This window comes from Lepidochelys kempii, chromosome 3 (genome assembly GCF_965140285.1).
Source record: "Lepidochelys kempii isolate rLepKem1 chromosome 3, rLepKem1.hap1, whole genome shotgun sequence".
NCBI classification, from domain to species: Eukaryota; Metazoa; Chordata; order Testudines; family Cheloniidae; genus Lepidochelys; species Lepidochelys kempii.
In genome coordinates, this window is record NC_136382.1 from 137032161 (window position 1) to 137051659 (window position 19499).

The 19499-nt window shown below is 39.2% G+C and overlaps 1 protein-coding gene across 1 annotated transcript in view; it reads left to right on the forward strand.

The window, feature by feature from the left end:
• The window catches only part of RYR2 (ryanodine receptor 2), a 719385-nt gene that overhangs the window by 466332 nt on the left and 233554 nt on the right, over nucleotides 1-19499 (forward strand). Inside the window, exons 39-47 of the mRNA XM_073338199.2 lie at nucleotides 425-568; nucleotides 1290-1563; nucleotides 9824-9938; nucleotides 10749-10881; nucleotides 12728-12831; nucleotides 14862-14997; nucleotides 16002-16188; nucleotides 17148-17250; nucleotides 19159-19279. Coding sequence (XP_073194300.1) covers nucleotides 425-568; nucleotides 1290-1563; nucleotides 9824-9938; nucleotides 10749-10881; nucleotides 12728-12831; nucleotides 14862-14997; nucleotides 16002-16188; nucleotides 17148-17250; nucleotides 19159-19279 — 1317 coding nt within the window. The remainder of the gene's footprint in view (nucleotides 1-424; nucleotides 569-1289; nucleotides 1564-9823; nucleotides 9939-10748; nucleotides 10882-12727; nucleotides 12832-14861; nucleotides 14998-16001; nucleotides 16189-17147; nucleotides 17251-19158; nucleotides 19280-19499) is intronic.

A 19499-nucleotide genomic window follows, 5' to 3' on the forward strand; every position in this document is an offset into this window, starting at 1 on the left:
GCTCATACCTACTCATTGAAAAATGAATTAACAGCCATGCCAATGCCCTCATTTCTATAATGCCTTTCCACTGAGGATCTCAAAATACAAACCTCAGTCAAGCATCACTAAATCCCCTGGAATGCAGGTATTATCCCATTTTGCACATGGGGAAACTAAGGCACGCACAGGCTAAGAGACTGACCCACAGTCACACACTGACTAAATGACAGCAGCAGACAGGATTCCCAGCTCCCAGTCCTCTACTCTAACCTTTAAACTGGTATAACTTTTGAAGCAGTACTATATATGTATTTGTTTGTGGGACACTTAGCTAACAGAGCAGAACAAAATCAGTTTGGTATATTTTCACATTTGGACACTGAGCACAGCTGTCATCTATTCAACTGTATTTTTTTAGCCATTTAATATTTGTTGCTTTCAGGAATTGAATTAGATGAAGATGGAGCCCTGGATGGAAACAGTGATTTAACCATTAGAGGTCGCCTGATGTACCTAGTAGAAAAAGTCACATATTTAAAGAAGAAACAAAATGAGAAACCAGCTGATAATGATGCTAAGAAGCCCTGTAAGTAAAATTAAAGTCCAGTGTAGTCCTGCTCTGAAGGGGAAGGGGGTGGAAAGTTCTGGCATCTCCGTATATGTTATGTGTCATAGGAAGTTAGATTTTAAGGGAAGCTTCTGTGTGTACCTTTAAGCTTATGGCTCTGACTCAAAGCAGGCTTAACTGAAGTTTTTGGAGTGTACAATATTGGTTTTTCAATGGGATCTTTGCTTCAACCCAATTATTGTCTGAAATGTCAGCCAAAACACTTACTTTTTTTAAAATAAGATATGTATCACTGTATCCTAAATTAATAGTCCAATACACAGGAGCTGACAATGGTGATACTACCATATAAATAATAATAATAAAATAATAATAAAAACTCATGCTTTCAAAACTCATGGAAAAAGTATCTGGAAGTGGAGCTGGCCACTGCTGTAAAGTCACTCTCCAGTGAGGATCCAGTACATCTTCGTGCTCTTTTACACTGTCATATGTGGAAGTGATATCTATTATTTTAAAGCTAGCTTCTTGCAGCAAAATATTACTGCTTGTTTTCCCTATAATGGCATATTTTTCTCTTGACACAATGTATTACATTGTACCTCAGCCTGTTAAGAAAACAAAATTTTTTTTTCTTGATTGTGCTAATTCTAATATGCTGCATAATGCATTCAAAGAGACTGTTATTAGAAACATGAGAAATTAATTCTGATTTTTTTCATTCTTCATTCTTTTTTAGCCACTCTTCAGCAATTGATTTCAGAGACCATGGTACGCTGGGCTCAGGAGTCAATAATAGAGGATCCGGAGTTAGTGAGGGCCATGTTTGTATTGCTGCATCGCCAGTATGATGGTATCGGTGGTCTGGTTCGAAGCTTACCGAAGACCTACACCATAAATGGTGTATCAGTGGAAGATACAATCAACCTCTTGGCATCCCTGGGCCAGATCCGTTCCTTGCTTAGCGTCAGAATGGGCAAGGAGGAAGAGAAGCTTATGATTCGTGGATTAGGGTAAATCACTGGAGTACAGTAACATTTGATTGACAGATCTCTTACTTTCCAATTATTTGTCTCATTGTTATCACTTGGGTTAAGCATATTGTTTGACTGTAAATATGATTTCTGTGGTTTAAGGAGGCTAAAAGGGAAGTTTTGGGTTGAAATAGATAGGAGCTTCAGTAGTTCTAAGATCTAGGCTTTGAAGCATTGTTAATAAAGATGTCTTTTGAATAGTAGTAAACTGCACTATAAGGTCTTATCTTTTTGGAAAATTCATAGAGGGGAGAAGCAAAAGTGAAGAGCATTACAGTTCTACAGTAATATATCAGTCCTATTTGAAACACTGTAACTTCACTTTAAAGGATACAATCAGGTTCAGCATTTAGACCTTTCTATAAATTGAATGGATAGAGGCTGCATATTCATATAAGTAGCCCTGCCATCAGTAAAGATCACCCTGGGACTTTCAACACCAAAGCCAGAGGTTTCATCCACTTGAGTTTAAGGAGAATACATTTATTTGTGAGATGTTAATGGGCTTTGGCGTTGCTGAAACCAGCTACCAAAAGAGTGATGATTGCACTCAGACCAGTTTATTCCATAAATCTTCTAACTGTCAGCACAAATTCATGTTTCTGAGTTCACTAAAAGGGAAAAATTGGATTTTCCACTTCCGTTTTTTACTATTGCTTGAGGCAGTGTTTTTTCTCCTCTTGAAGCAGCATAGCCCTGAATGCTATGTAACAGCCATTAGTTGTCTAGGAGAACAAGAAAGAAGTTTTTACCCAGCCTTAATCCCCACACCGATTCCTCTACCACTCCCGTAGCTTGCCCACTATTAGACCTTACACCTAGTAGAGCACACCTAGAATGCACATCCCTTTTTTATGTCCCCCTCATGTTGACTGTGGACCCAGAGCATTGTCAGTCCTGGTTAAATAACCCCAACTTTATGTATGAAGTTGCACCATTGTTTTGACAAATTGGGAACATTTTAGTTCCTCAAAAATGCCTTTGGTGGTAACTAGTGAAATATATTTGACTTTTCAGTAGCAATTACACTCTGTACACATCTCTTAACTCTGATTCTGCATGATGAGTTGAGCATGCTCTGTACCTCACAGGAAGTGCTGGTCAGCTTGCCTCTTACATTTTCTCTCTTTTTATGTGGATTCAAGCATTATATATTTGGTGACATTATTTTATTGCAATGTACTTTTATGAGCAGCAGTGAGATTCCCTCCAGAGTATGACTGTCAGTAGATAAGTATGGTCAAAAATGATCTTAAATTAATGAGATAGCATCTGTCTACTTGAATTAGAACTTCCCTACATTTTCTTCCATTTGTAATTCTGTGTAGGTCTAATTATACTTGTATTTCATTATTCATATATATTTAATCATTTAATTCTCAAAATGTAGTTAGTGCTATTTTAATTATTTGAATTACCAAGTAAGCCACTAAAACTCTGACCTTTTCCCTGTAGGTAAACGATTAATAACCATAGGGAGTCCTCAGATCTAGTCCCCTCTGCCGTAAGAGAAACATGTGAGTTCTCAGGCCCAGGTACTGGAACTTGTAGGTATCATAAAAGCCACAGATCCAGGCACCTGTCTGCTCCAAGCAGACCTCCAGATCCAAGAAAGGTTGGAACTGGGGGATGCCTTAACTCATTGTCAGGGATCTGTTTGTCATTTTTGCTCCCTTTACCCTGGCAGTTCTCCTGTATCCATATGTAGTCCTGGTTCTGAACAGGACCTCGTGGAGGCAGCATTCCATGATCTATATTTGTTGTGGAGATCTGATACTTTGCCCATCTGATATGAGATTCTGGTATGAGCAGGCCATGATCTCCTCTGACTCCTCCACCTACCTTTGATTGAGGAGTCTCTTATGAGGGCGTATAGGTCTGCCCTTGGTGATCCCACCTCAAATGAAATCAGCTCAGTTTTGAACTCTTATATTTTTGAAATGTTGTGTCCGCCTTGTCTCAACCTCTTCAGAAAAGTTCTATCCACAAAAAAGTTCTATCTACAAGTTTAAGCCCATGACATATCTGATGTATTAGTATAATTTTATCAAAACTTGGAATATACATTTTCAAATTGCCCTAAACATTTTTTCTATGTATCATCTTATATCTATTCTTAAATCCACACACACTGCTAAGATAGCCCTTAAGTGATCTATGCACATGGGAAACAGCTCAAAGTACCTTGTCTTAACAGTTCAAGAGGTAACTGTAGGGCCATGTACATAGCACCTCTGTGGGATTGATAAATGGCTAGTCTCTAACTAAATTATGCAGTTGAAACCAGAGATTATAGTTTAATTGATTCACAAAGTCAAACACTTGCAGAGTCCGTAATAGCTGCTCAGTGAAAAGAAAGCAATGTATCAATTATTGTAAGTGCAGTGACCAATTACATTCTATCTCAAATATGAGGCAGATATATCATAGCTAGATGTTTAAAAGGAATAAGGAAAACAATTCCATTCTTATTATGTTCCACCAGTAAAGAAGATACAAATATGTCTCTGTTGCCTCTAGCCATTCCTGTATCCAGGGAGTACAGCGAGCAGTAAAATAGCTTTTGACCATCTGAGAGCTCAGACCAAGATATTTGGCTTAATGAAAAGGCTGATGGTTTTTAATCTTTGCTCAAGCCTCACTGTCATTCTCATAAGTGTGTCAAGTCTTGTGAGGGATGCAGACTTCTACATAGATTGCTTCCGTCGATGCACACGGACTGAAATTGTGGAAAAGCAGCATCACTTGCCCCATAATCTCAGCCGTGCTGAACACAATGCCATCAACAGCCTCAGGAACAACTCTGACATTATAATCAAAAAGGCTGACAAAGGAGGTGCTGTTGTTATTATGAATAAGTTGGAATATAAACAAGAGGCTGCTAGGCAGCTCACTAACTCCACATTCTACAAGTCATTATCCTCTGATACCACTGAGGATTACCAAAAGAAACTACACCATCTGCTCAAGAAACTCCCTGAAAAAGCACAGGAACAGATCTGTGCAGACACATGCCTAGAACCTGGACCAGGGGTATTCTATTTGCTACCCAAGATCCATAAACATGGAAATCCTGGACGCCCCATCATCTCAGGCATTGGCACCCTGACAGCAGGATTGTCTGGCTATGTGGACTCTCTCCTCAGGCCCTACGCTACCAGCACTCCCAGCTATCTTCGAGACACCACTGACTTCCTGAGGAAACTACAATCCATCGGTGATCTTCCAGAGAACACTATCCTAGCCACTATGGATGTAGAAGCCCTCTACACCAACATTCCACACAAAGATGGACTACAAGCTATCAGGAACAGTATCCCCGATAATGTCACAGCTGACCTGGTGGCTGACCTTTGTGACCTTGTCCTCACCCATAACTATTTCACGTTTGGGGACAACATATACCTTCAAGTCAGCGGCACTGCTATGGGTACCCACACGGCCCCACAGTATGCCAACATTTTTATGGCTGACTTAGAACAACACTTCCTTAGCTCTCGTCTCCTAACTCTACTTGCGCTACATTGATGACATCTTCATCATCTGGACCCATGGAAAAGAAGCCCTTGAGGAATTCCACCATGATTTCAACAATTTCCATCCCACCATCAACCTCAGGCTAGACCAGTCCACACAAGCGGTCCATTTCCTGGACACTATGGTGCTAATAAGCAATGGTCACATAAACACCACCCTATACCGGAAACCTACTGACCGCTATACTTAGCTACATGCTTCCAGCTTCCATCCAGGACACACCACATGATCCATTGTCTACAGCCAAGCTCTAAAATACAACCACATTTGCTCCAATCCCTCAGACAGAGACAAACACCTACAAGATCTGTATCAAGCATTCTTAAAACTACAATACCCACCTGCTGAAGTGAAAAAACAGATTGACAGAGCCAGAAGAGTACCCAGAAGTCACCTACTACAGGACAGGCCCAACAAAGAAAATAACAGAATGCCACAAGCTGTCACCTTCAGCCCCCAACTAAAACCTCTCCAGCACATCATCACAGATTTACAACCTATCCTGAAAAATAATCCCTCACTCTCACAGATCTTGGGAGACAGACCAGTCCTCACTTACAGACAGCCCCCACAACCTGAAGCAAATACTCTCCAGCAACCACATACTACACAACAAAAACACTAACCCAGGAATCTATCCTTGCAACAAAGCCCGATGCCAACTCTGTCCATATATTTATTCAAGTGACACCATCATAGGACCTAATCACATTATCCACGCCATCAGGGGCTCGTTCACCTGCACATCTACCAGTGTGATATATGCCATCCTGTGCCAGCAATGCCCCTCTGCCATGTACATTGGCCAAACTGGACAGTCTCTATGCAAAAGAATAAATGGACACAAATCTGACATCAGGAATCATAACATTCAAAATCTGGTAGGAGAACACTTCAACCTCTCTGGCCACTCAGTAAAAGATTTAAGGGTGGTAATTTTGCAACAGAAAAGCTTCAAAAGCAGACTCCAGTGAGAAACTGCTGAGCTTGAATTAATATGCAAACTAGCTACCATTAACTTGGGTTTGAATTGAGACTCGGAGTGGCTGGGTCATTACACATATTGAATCTATTTCCCTAAAGTTAAGTATCCTCACACTTTCTTATCAACTGTCTAAATGGGCCATCTTGATTATCAGTACAAAAGTTTTTTTCTCCTGCTGATAATAGCTCATCTTAACTAATTAGCCTCTCACAGTTTGTATGGCAACTTCCAACTTATCTGTAATGTGTATATATATCTATCTATCTTCTTACTATATGTTCCATTCTATGCATCCGATGAAGTGGGCTCTAGCCCATGAAAGCTTACGCTCTAATAAATTTGTTAGTCTCTAAGGTGCCACAAGTACTCCTGTTCTTTTAGTGTCAACTATCCGTCTCTTCCAGTGGATAAATGGGAGCACTGCTCAATCACATTTAAAGGCACAATTTTCTTTTTCATCATAATAAAGAGACGGGATGGGTGAGATAATATCTTCTATTGGATCAACTTATGTTGGTGAAAGGGACAAGCTTCTGAGCTACACAGAGCTCTTCTTCAGGTCTTTTTCATCACAGTGTTATTTCAGAGATACAGCAGATAAGCTAATACAGCAGAGTCTTTCAGTTGTCACACTTTATAATATGCTCAGTAATTATGCCAAGTATTGTAAGAGTTATGCTTTCAAAGAGTCTTTGTCCTTGATACCACTGGCCCATCCTTGAAGTGTCTTACATGTCCAGGACGGCTCAGTTCCCAACGAAGGAGGAAAATCTAAGCCATGGTGTGGTGTAGAGATAGAAGAGTTTATGGCTATTCAGAGTAGTAAGCAATTAAGGCTCTTGAACACAGCCAAAGCAGCCTGCCTGTGGCCTCCCTGAAAGATTTGATTTGCCCCTCTTTTTTAAAAAGGTCATGGCCCATGGCACACAGAGTAGATGCCAGGCACGTAGTGGCACGTAGCAGGAGCAGCTTTCCTGGGTTGAGATTCCTGGTACAGATCCCATAGCAACTTTGACCTGAAGGCTTGTCTGGGGAACAGGCAGAGAGGGCACCTAAGTCATTAGGGGCTAATAGAGTTAAGCACTATTAGTAATGACACAGCTGCCAACTACACTACAGAGATTGTGTAGTGTGGCTGATGCATCTGGTTTTTAGATTTTAGTGTTCATGTTTTCAAGCTTTTCTTCACAACCATTTTTTAACTAAAGCTGAGTTACATAATCACATAATTCCAGGAGCAGAAGCTAAAAGAAGAACAGCAAATATCACAAGACTCACAATATTAGCAGGAGAATTAACAATACTGTTGCTTCATTTATAATTATCTAGTCATTTTTCCTCTGACCTGAGGCACATTGCTTTCATATTTATTTCTACGTTGTATATAATTTGTAGGCTTGCTACAGCTTTTAAATTGTAATTACTTTAAAAAATATTCATGTTTATTAGACATCTCTATCTTTATGTAAAATAATGTTGACACCATAATTTTCAAAACTGGTGCTCATGTTTAAAGCTGCATTGCTGAAGTGCACTAGAAAGGAAAGAATGTTCTCTTGAGCAGTAGTTCACTTAAGTTAACATTTATTGGAAAACCAGTAAAGTTCTTATGATTATTGTTCTTTATGTGGCTAATACTTGATGACAGGAGGATAACTGGAACTAAAGACATGTCTACACTGCCCTGAAGTTGGGGCTGTTGGGGTGTGAATAGCACTGTAACTCCCGTGTGTGGCTACTGCAGGCATGAACTAAAGGTTTCCTATTTTGCATCAGTGTAGTCCTGTTGGAAGAGAACTACATTAATGTGAACTAGGAACCTTTTTGTTCATGCCTGCAGCAGCCATACAGGGATGTTACAGCACAGTACTTTGGTGTGTACTGCTATTCACACCTCTGTAGTCCAAACTGTGTGGCGGTGTAGACATGTCGTAAATTCTCTTTCCTATCCAGACTCTAAATTCTTTTCTGATCTTGATAGGAGATTCCACAGGCAAACGTCTAAGGCTTGGAGATGTAACTGGCACATTTCTATGGTACAAGTACTGTTAGTGCTGTTATTTGGGGCAATGTTTGCAAATGTGCATTCTGTTACTGGAAAAAAAAATTCCTTCACTTCTGTCCTGTATAGTACAATCTTTTAATTAGACAGAATGAATCTTAGAAACTCTGACTGCAGAATAATTGTTATTTAATGGATAATTGAAGCTTCCATTGTCACATCACTTCGGGTTCCATTTTCCATTCTGTACTCAGGCTGAGATCACGATGACTTCAGTGGGAGTAAGGACTGAAGGACTGGGCTTAGACTGGTTAATTTATTAATATCATTTACCCACGGCTCCTGTTTTGCGGCATTGTTTTCCTCTTTGTGGAAATCTTATTGCTATTCTGTGAGATAACTGTATTTGGTTTTTATTCCACTATGACTGTTGTTTATTAAAATCTTTTTTTTTAATTAAAAAACATGTCTAGCAGTCTGACCAATTTGTATAGGGGTAATCCAGGATGTTATAATTATGAATTATCATATTGGTTACATCTATGTAAATTATGTAGTATACAGTACTAACCAATATTTATGTGGCATGAAAATAAATTAGAGTAAATATCAGATTTAGGCTTTAGTTATTAAAAAAAAAAAAAGAAGAGGGTGACACTATGGGGTGGGAATGTCAGGGAAATGTTAGATTCACCGATTTCAAGGCCAGCAGGGACCATTATGATGATATAGTTTGACCTCCTACATAATATAGGCCATGGAACCTCACTCAATAATTCCTACTTCAAGCCCATAACTTCTGTCTGAGCTAAAGCATATCTTTTACACAGACATCCAGTGTTTAAATCAAGACTTCAAGTGATGAAGAATCCACAATGTCCTTGGTCATGACCCTCTAACCTTATGGATGTCCTAAAACCATGAGGAAATGCTACTAATTCTGGGGCCTTTGTGAAAGGTGCTAGACCTTGGCACGACCCCTTGGGTATCTCCTCCACCCACTCAGAACTAAATGCCTCTCTGCCTGCCCCTTGGCCAATTTCCTTGTGGGTTTTATATGGAATGATGCAGCAGAGAATAGCTCTACTTGTCACCCCCCTCTATGCCATCCAGTCACATTACCCCTCAGCCCATGGACTGTATGGTGTCCAGCACGCAGTCGGAGGCTGGCGGAATGATGCCTCTTTGGCTCTGCTCCCTTCCCTCTGACAGCCCTAGGAGTTTTGTTCTATCAAATTGGTATGTATGTAATTCAGGTGCACTGAATGCACGAACTGTATGAATGTGCTGAAATCCAGCTAACCTGTTAGGAGAGGAAATATCATGCCATCATCATGACGAGGTATTTTCCACTGGATTTGAACTAAGGCCTCTAACTTGACTTATGATCTCTGTATCATGTGGCTTTGCGAACATTCCATGTAGGTAATACACAGTGAAATAAGCATTCAATCCTTTGTGCATTTTCTAGAATTTCATTAAATTACAAGGATTGAAATCAATCAATAAAATTCAATAATTTCTAACACTTAACTTTATTTGTGCCCAGTCCTTCTGTCCCTGTGCAAACACAGGGCGGTATACCTAGGTAAGAACTGCAAGAGCAGGCTTGTTCTTCAGACTGGTAGTTGTGTGAGTATCATGTGACAGAGAAATTAAAATGTGTTCCCTGAACAGTACATTTTAATCCATTTTCTTATTATGTTTCTTTATAGAGACATCATGAATAATAAAGTGTTTTACCAACATCCTAATCTTATGAGGGCTCTAGGAATGCATGAGACTGTCATGGAAGTGATGGTCAATGTACTCGGAGGAGGAGAATCCAAGGTAAAGAATTTCACTGGCAGAAGAGAGGGAATTTAGAATGTGGCCTTTTAAAGCTTTGATTCTGCAAGGTGCTCAGAAACTCATGGAAGTGCTGAGAGCCCTATACTCCCGTTCTTTTCCCATTGGCACAATATAAGGTCAAGTTCTTAGTGAGTAGAATCACCTTTTACTGAAAAAGTTGTATATCTTCTAATTATTATCCTAATAATATTACATTACAAGGATTCCATTTTTGTTTGTGAATTTAGAATAGGATACGAGCAGTACTATATTCTCACGTGGGAAAGGAAGGACAGCCAAAAGCATTTATAACCTACTATGTTTTATAGGTATTGGTTTCAAAGGATTCTTGATCTGCATGGTATGTGGAAAAGATTCTAATATATATAAAAACCAAAAAGGATACTTAGGGATTTCCAAAATGAAGAGTGTTTTAGAGTAAGATTTTTTTTGGAAACATCTGATTAGAGATGGCTGTAACATCAGGCTCTGCATCTGAGCTTTCCTATATTTCAGTGTTTGAATCTAGGGTTTAGGTGTGAATCCAGTTCTCTTTCTTGTTAAGGCCACAATCTGTGCAACTAAACTTAATGAACCATGCACTTGCCCAGAGTCCCGTTGATTTCAATGGGATCTGCCCTTGGAAGATCATTTTGCGGGATTGGTACCTACCTAATTGTGTTTACATACACACACATACACACACAAAAAAAATATGTGAAGACAAATATGTAAAAGGACCCAGCATATGATGATTTTTTGGTGATTTTTAGACATTTTTGCAACTCTAACTTAGTCTTGTTTGTCTAGGAAATCACGTTTCCTAAGATGGTGGCAAATTGCTGTCGTTTTCTATGTTATTTCTGCCGCATCAGCAGGCAGAATCAAAAGGCTATGTTTGATCATCTTAGTTACTTATTGGAAAACAGCAGTGTTGGACTTGGTGAGTAGTAACATAAAATGTATCCTAAATTGTGTGTAAAATACAGTTTTAAATGTTTTAATTGATTTATAAGTTATGAACAAACAGAAAAACAGTACAAAAACCTTCAAACTCCATGTTTAAAACACAACATTCTGCTTGGTAGCATGATTTTATTTTTTTAAACTTGAAGTTTCTATATTATTAAATGTGAAAAAGACCTTATGCAATTGTATTATTTAATGCAGAAAACCCCATAAACAAACAACCGCCCACCCTACATGAATTCAAAATTATGGACACAATTTCAGCAAAAATATCATTTCATGCCTTTGGGTTGGATTGCACCTTGTAATTACCCCCTTCCCTCCTCCCCATGTAAAGGGCAGAGTCTATTTGTGCTGCTCTAGGAGCTGAAGATCTTTAACAGAACAGTTTAACTGTAAGAGTCACTGGTCAATGCCTGCTTCCCCCTTTCTACAGGGATTTTCCTGGGACAGCTTTTCTCCCTACCCACACAGGCCAAGACGCTCTGGGTTGTATAGGGAAGAGGCAGAGCCAAGAGCCTGCCCACCTGTACAAGGAGGGTGGGAGAGTAGCTGGTGCTTGTTCACTTACATGGGTGTGGTAGGCAGTTCACAACTGAATCCTAATGTAAGGTTTTCGTGCTAACATTATCTTGTCCACGATGCTTATGCTGAGGCTCAGAAATGGCACAGAAATGTGAAATGCCACTTTTGTTTTATTTTACTGCTTTTCTTCTGGACTACATAGTTGTATCTGATTATTTTGATGCTCAAAAATTTAGTTACCAAATTTTTCATGTTTAACATATTTTTACATGTCAGAAGCATAGCCCAAAAGTATGTTTAGAGTGAAAACAGTTAAATTGTGTTTGTACTGGACTTAGTCAATGTTACTGTGAGACCTTTTGCTAATATTATGTTAACATTGGGGGGGTTTCATTTAATTTCCATTTTTTTTAAGAAAAGGGAAAAAAAACCTTTTATTTTAAATCTGAAAAATATTTCCCAATTATCCATAACTCAAACCATGTCTAAATGGATTTTCTTTAAACTTCCCACTCACCCTCCCCTCTAAAACAATAATCATCTTCCACCTGAAATGAAGCATTTGTATTTGTAGACTAAAAAGATAATTTTGCATAAAGTTCTCATTGAATGAAAACACAAGGTTACAAGGGGACTTGATATGGGCCTCACACTTGGAAATTTCAGCACCATGAACGCTTATATTATAGTGTTAATAATGGTATTGGTAAAAAAAAATAGTTAAGTGGTATCTGTGTAATAAAATTCTGGGATTGTCCCTGGAGTGCGTCTAGAATGTCTGTTTGTCAGTATGAAGTGATAAAAACAGCTACAAGCATTGTTGAAAGCCCCTCATGGCAACACACTTGCTTCATTCCCCATACATATAACCCTCCCAGCAAAACGCAACCACCCACAAAACAACACAACCAGCATACACAAACAGGCAAATACATAGAACAGGCATGCATAGCCCCTCCCTGCAGGCACAGCTGAGAGCCCTTTTTGTTTAGAATATCACCAGGTTCAGTCATCACTGGGGTTCGTGGTCTGTTAGCATCACATTTTTGAGTTGTCAGCCATCTCTTGTTTTTTTTCTTCACACATGATATTACAAATTATACACATACAACTGCATGGACTTTCAGCTACTAGTTGGTTATTAATGCCCAAACCTCAGATGTTTGCCCCATGGTTTATTATAACTTTAATGGTAAATATATTTGTCCTCTGGATACGTTTGTATTTTTATAAGCTATTGCATCTTTATTATTTTTTATTTAAATTACTAACTTTGGCAACTGTTTTATTAACAGCTTCCCCTTCTATGCGAGGATCAACCCCTCTAGATGTTGCAGCAGCATCTGTGATGGATAACAATGAACTTGCACTAGCTTTAAGGGAGCCTGACCTGGAGAAGGTTAATGATAGTATTTTTCTAGCATTTTCCCAGGGTGTGTGTAGGTACATAAAATATGAATCAACAAGCATCTATAACTACAAGTAATGGATTACCTGAAGTCATATATTTCTTGGACATGTGATACTTCTGTTTGTATTATCTATGCTAGGCTTTCGAACATTTTCAATCTGAAAACTTTACATTTACTCAGTGGAAAAATTTTATGATGTAGCAGTAGTGCAGTAGGACCTAGAGACCCCAGTCTTGGTGCAGACCAGATTGTCTTAGGCCAAGTACAAAAATACAGTCCCTGTCCCAAAGAGCTTCATTTTAAAGTATGAGACAAAAGATAACACATGTGGGGATGCACAAAGTAGCAATTATGATTAACCTAATAAGCAACCATTACAGCACTACAGCTGCCTAGCCGCTGTCAAGTGTTTTGTAGGCATCACAACAGAAGTGAGTTTTAAGGAGGTACTGGGACTTAATCTACACTTAAAAGTTTTACCAGCATAGTTATTATGTTGGATAAGGGAGTGATTTTTTTGCTGACATAGCTAATCAGTAAAAGCTGCAGTGTAGTCTCCATGCATCTGAAGAAGTGGGGTTTTTACCCATGAAAGCTTATGCCCAAATAAATCTGTTAGTCTTTAACGTGCCACTGGACTCCTCATTGTTTTCATGTAGGCATAGTTATATTGACATAAAAGTGCTTATGCTTGTTCCCCAAATTGGCATAAGCTGTAAGAGTATAAGCAATTTTATACTGATATAACAGTGTCTGCGCTGGGAGGGTTTTGTTGGTTCAGGTGTTCTGGTGTAGTCAAACTGGCAAAATTTTCTACGATAGATCTTCCCATGAAGAAGAAAATGTTAAGGGCTTTGCAGATTTTTTTGGGGCATTCCTCTCATGTGTGAGAGCAGCCTGAGAGTAAGTGCAAATGTGTTTAAAGGAAGATTCAACTAGTGGTCATTAAAGGTTGGTGATAAAGCAGAGAGGACATCTCAGTATCATAAAATGTAGAATGGCGCTAAGTTCTGAAGGGCCATACAAGTGTAGACAGGTAATTTGTGCTTGATGTGGAGAAGGAGGGGGACTAGTGGAGAGAAGTAGGAGGGTGAGATAACTGGAACTCCAAGTCAGGAGGATGATCTTTGCAGCAGCATCAATGGATTTAAGAAGGGCAAGATGGCATTTTCCAAGGTTAACAAGGAGGTGATTGCAGTAGTCAAGACCTGAGATGAAGAAAGTTTGGATGGGAGTTTTATCTGCACTTACAGAAAGGCTGGATCTTAGAGATGTTCAGGAAGAAGCAGGATGACTTAGGTGTAGCCTGGATTTGTGGGTCTAGAGGAATGGCCAAATCAAAGATGACACCCATGTGACAGGACTGTGTCTCAGGGATGATGGAATTGTTGTCGATGGTGAGTGAGAAATGAGGAAGTGGGAAGAGGCCAGGTTGGGGGACAGGAGGGAAATGAGAGCCCATTTTGGGGTACATTGAATTTAAGTTGATGCCTGGATATCGGTAAGAAGATGTCCAAAAAAACAACAGGCCAAGAGTTTAGTTTGGACAGAAGGAGATTGGTTAGAATGGAAGAGCATATCTGAAAGGTGTCAGGATAAAGAGACTAGTTGTAAACTTATTTTTGAATAAGGATAGAGTGTGAAGCGAGAACAGGAGGGAACTAAGAATAGAGTCATTTGGGACACTCGCTGAAAGTTGGAGCAGAAATGAGAAGTGCTGAACAAAGTGCTGAAGGAATGATGAGAGAAGAAGGAAGAGAAGAGAGAGGACAAGATTTCATGATGTAGATCATGTTTGGTAGATGATGGTTGAGGATGATGATGATGATGATGAAGTACTAGTCCTTAGATTTGGCCAAGTGGAGGTCATTCGAGACTTTAGTTAGAGCCATTTCAGTGGAGCTTAGAGGGTGGAAGCCAGATTGGAGGGAGTTTGAGTAAACTACCTTTTAAAAACAGTAACTTTCTCCTTTTCAACAATAAATGTTTGTCTTTTTTCATCTTACCTTATTTTTAGGTAGTTCGCTATTTGGCTGGATGTGGTTTGCAAAGCTGCCCTTTGCTGGTTTTTAAGGGATATCCAGACATTGGATGGAATCCAGTTGAAGGAGAGCGGTATCTGGATTTTCTTCGCTTTGCAGTTTTTTGCAATGGTACTGTTCTGTAATGTTTAAATAATTGTATATGTAAAATTTGTCATTGAGGGCTTGTCTACATGGTGATCTATTGCACAGAAAGCTGAGGTCTGACTCTACAGCGCTCTAGCTTGCCATGCACTAAGTTGCTATGTGGACTGCTATAGCACACTAAATTTTCTGTAGTGCATAGCAGCAGGATCCGCACAGCCTCTTAGTACACAGCAGATTGGAGCACTCTAGGTTCATGCCCCAGCTTGCTGGGCACTAAATCGCCATACAGACAGGCACTTAAATTACAGATACAGTCAAAGGTCATGACATAACGAACAAAGTAAACTTATATGGCTCAGGAAGCCTATATAAGATCTGGTTTAAGTGTTTAACTGGTGCAATGATTCTTGCACTAGCCCTCTGGCACTGGTACGAATTTTACCATAGGTGAATGGCATATGTGTTAGTCACTTTTTGGACCATAACTTAATTTAAAATTCAGTGAAATAAATATTCTGTTACTGTATACTTAACTTTCATTGCAATAATCATCAGAAGTTGTGTGCTTGTGTGTGTGTAATATAAAATTCAGCTTCATCCTATTGGTCTAATAGCTTATAACCATGCTACTAGATTTGTTGAGTTTCATTTATAAATCTTTTAGCTATATGCTGATGAAATTCACACAAGGTCTAACACTTTCCGTCTCTTTGATTTCACAATATCAAGTAAGTGTTAATCATATGAAATTTCTGAAGGCAGAATTGAACAACAGAAGAGTGAAAGAATTTAAATATGTAAACACTAATCTTCTTTGCTTCTTTCTATTGGCATTACACAATTTCATACATCTGATTTTTTTTTAAGAACAGCTGAATAAAGTTGAATTTTGTCTTTCATATTTAAGTCCAATCTGCCTTGTACTGATGCATATGTAATGTGTATTCATCACCCACCCTATATCAGATCATATCTCGGATGTACACTGAATGGATCCATTTACCAATATTTTTTCTGTATGATGCTAGGAGAGAGTGTTGAAGAGAATGCTAATGTTGTGGTCAGGCTACTTATTCGTCGTCCTGAGTGCTTTGGTCCAGCATTGAGAGGGGAAGGAGGTAACGGGTTACTTGCTGCCATGGAGGAAGCAATAAAAATATCAGAAGATTCTACTAGAGATGGACCTTCCCCAAGTAATGGATCCAGTAAAACTCTGTAGGTGCAATGGGGCTGTTCAGTTTACCTACACCTTTTGTTTTATAATCCTATTTATGGAATTCAGTATTTCTTTTTACCATATTTTTAAAATATTATCACATAATCTGACGATGTGGGGCAGGAAATATTCTCTCCTCTTCCGAAAATTCCACTGGGTGTGCATCTTCAGCCAAGTGAGGCCCCTGCAACTGTCCCTGAACTCACAAATGTCAGTCTGGATGACTATTTTCAAGATGCACAGCATCTTTAGGATTCCTTCTTGCTCCTATCAGTCAGGTGTAGATAGGAACCAGTCTCCTGTTGTGGAGTTAGGGAGAGACTGCATGTAGCTTGTGCTTCCCCTGTTGTTCTTCTCAAACACCATATGGCTGGATGGAGTCTTAGGGTATGTCTGCCTTGGAGTTAGACACCCACAGCTGTCCCATGATAGCTGATATGGGTTCGTGGGGCTCAGGCTAAGGGGCTGCTTAAATGCAGTATAGCCGTTTGGGCTCAGACTGCAGCCCAAGCTCTGGGACCCTCCCATTTCTCAGGGTCCTAGAGCCAGGGATCCAGCCCAAGCCTCAACATGACTGCCTTAGATATTTTCAGGTTAAAAAAAATGCCTCTTTACTCCACAAACACAGATTCTCTTTCTTAGTTACTTTACTCTTGCTGCAATGCTGCCCCTATTGAAAGAGGAGTGCTTGAAATTGGATTACATAGCTTGCACAGTAGAAAACGAAAGGTTAAAAAGTAAGAATGGAAATGTCAGTATGATCACTGAGGACCAAATTCTGCTCTCAATTGCTTCAGTATAAATCCAGAATAACTTCTCTGAGGGTGATGGAGTCTCACTGGATTTTAACCAGTGTAAGTGTGAGCTGACTTTGGCTCCAACTTTGTGCTGATTTCATAGCTGATGAAAAACTCTTGTTTTTTTTGTATTTTGTTTCCTGTCACAAATCAATAAAAAGTGAGATGGAAGAAGAAGATGACACTATCCACATGGGAAATGCCATCATGACCTTTTACGCTGCTTTGATTGACCTGTTAGGACGTTGTGCCCCTGAAATGCATGTAAGTTTTTTGTCTCTGCAAGTACAGCTATTTTCTTACTGATAGTCTGGTGTTTTAGTTCATTGGCCTTTTCACTGCAATACATGTTATCCCTTAGTATTGAAACAATGTTATGCCAGTATAATATTTAAATGTGCAGATGTGATTTAAATAAACTGTATGTGGGATCATTTTGATATTAGTTAAATCCAATGTCCAGTTGCCAGTTTCTTAAGGATTTCCATGTAACCTGTGCAGAGGCAAAATTCTGCCTTCAGAATCTGTGTGGCACATCTGAGCTCCAGTAATTTTCCCTTATTACATGTGCAGAACTTCCAATGGGTGTACCAGTATGTATGGGCTTGTAGGGAAAGCAGAGAATCATCAGTCAAGATATACCACATGGCTCTAAGATCACCATTTTGCCCGAATACACGAGAAGGTTTAGTCAAAGAAAAATGTTGGAGAACCCCTGAATCTTCCCTGTTTTGTCTCTCACTGAAACCTATTGTGCATTTCTGCAGTCGCTAACAGGAACAAAGCAAAATGTCAGGTTGCCTCCTTTCCTACGAGGAGACTGAAAATATCCCATAAAGTTGCCTGAAGCATCAAAGAGATACTCTTGAACTAAGTTCTCCCATGTGGTAGTGAGACTATCCAGACCAAACTGCCCTCTTTTTTCACAGCTGTAAACTATTTCTTAAACAACAAGCAGTATTTTTTTACTCGCATTACATACACTTGAACTCACATCACTCACATATAAAAGAAAGTAAAAATGATGTTGCCATCCATTAAAACATGAACAATCAATTCCACTCCCAAAGATAGACTGTGGTATTCCACCATGATCTTTGTACTGTATTAGCATCACCTAGGGATACTAGTCAATGATCAGGGTCCTTTGTGCTAGGAGCTATACAGATATATGATAAACAGACAGACCCCACCCCGGAGAGTTTACAGTCTAGGCCCCAGTCCTGCAAAGGCTTATGCATATGCTTAACTTGATGCATGTCAGTGGTCTCACCAAATTTATTAGGGCTACTCCCATATTTAAATATGTATGTAATTTTTTTCATTACTGGGGCCTGGGTTATGACTAGATGCAACAAGTGGATGAGGCAAACTGACAAGTGGGAGTGGGAAGTATAAGGTAGGAACCACTTGTGCTCATTGAAGTTCAAACTATGGCCTCATTTCTCTAAATAACACTGTCTTGCACAGGTTCCCCCAAATGTCAGGTTTATACAGGGTTAGGCATCCTCAAAAACTGGAAGTATCTATATTATAAATTCTCTGTATGTGTTTTTGTGTTGTTTTGTTTGAAGAATAAACATTATTTTGACTAAAAAAGGAATACTTGTGGCACCTTAGAGACTAACAAATTTATTTGAGCATAAAATAAAAGCTCACGAAAGCTTATGCTCAAATAAATTTGTTAGTCTCTAAGGTGCCACAAGTACTCCTTTTCTTTTTGCGGATACAGACTAACATGGCTGCTACTCTGAAACCTGTCATTATTTTGACTAGTTTTCATAAACCCATGGTCACCCTGAAGGAGCCGTAAGCTAACTAAGATAGTGAAGCTGATGATGATAGAATAGCTGAACTCATCAGCATCTCATGGATTTTCTTTCACCAAGCCTACTACACGTTGACACCCTGCCCTCTTCCCAGGGGTCTCAGCATTTCACCATGAAAATGTAGTCATTCTACATTAATAATAAAACCTTTATAGCACTAAGTCCCACAAATTTGCATCTGGGTAAAAAAAAATGAAATATATATTGAGTGAAATGTGTATGTTTTTTTATCATTGGCTCAGCACTCATTCTTGTAAATGTGTACTTCTGAAGGTTTCTAGAGTATGCAGGCAAATATAGTTACAGGGAAAAAAATGTTAATTTTTTGTTACTCTTCCATTAGCTAATCCATGCTGGCAAAGGGGAAGCCATTAGGATCAGGTCAATTCTGCGGTCTTTGATTCCCCTGGAAGATCTGGTGGGTGTAATTAGCATTCCTTTCCACATGCCAACAATAGCTAAAGGTAAGATGATTGCAGTGCATTTCTTTCTCCCGCGTCAACTCATTCTTTTGAATTTTGCTATTAATATGTGAATATTTATATCCATATTTCCCACACTGGGGAATTTAATTATTCATGATGTGAACTAGAAAAGTCATACCACTTTCTTTGATTTTCTAGATAGTGATTCTATGTCCATTTTTAAATCAGTGGCAAAACCTCCACTGATTTCAGTGGGATC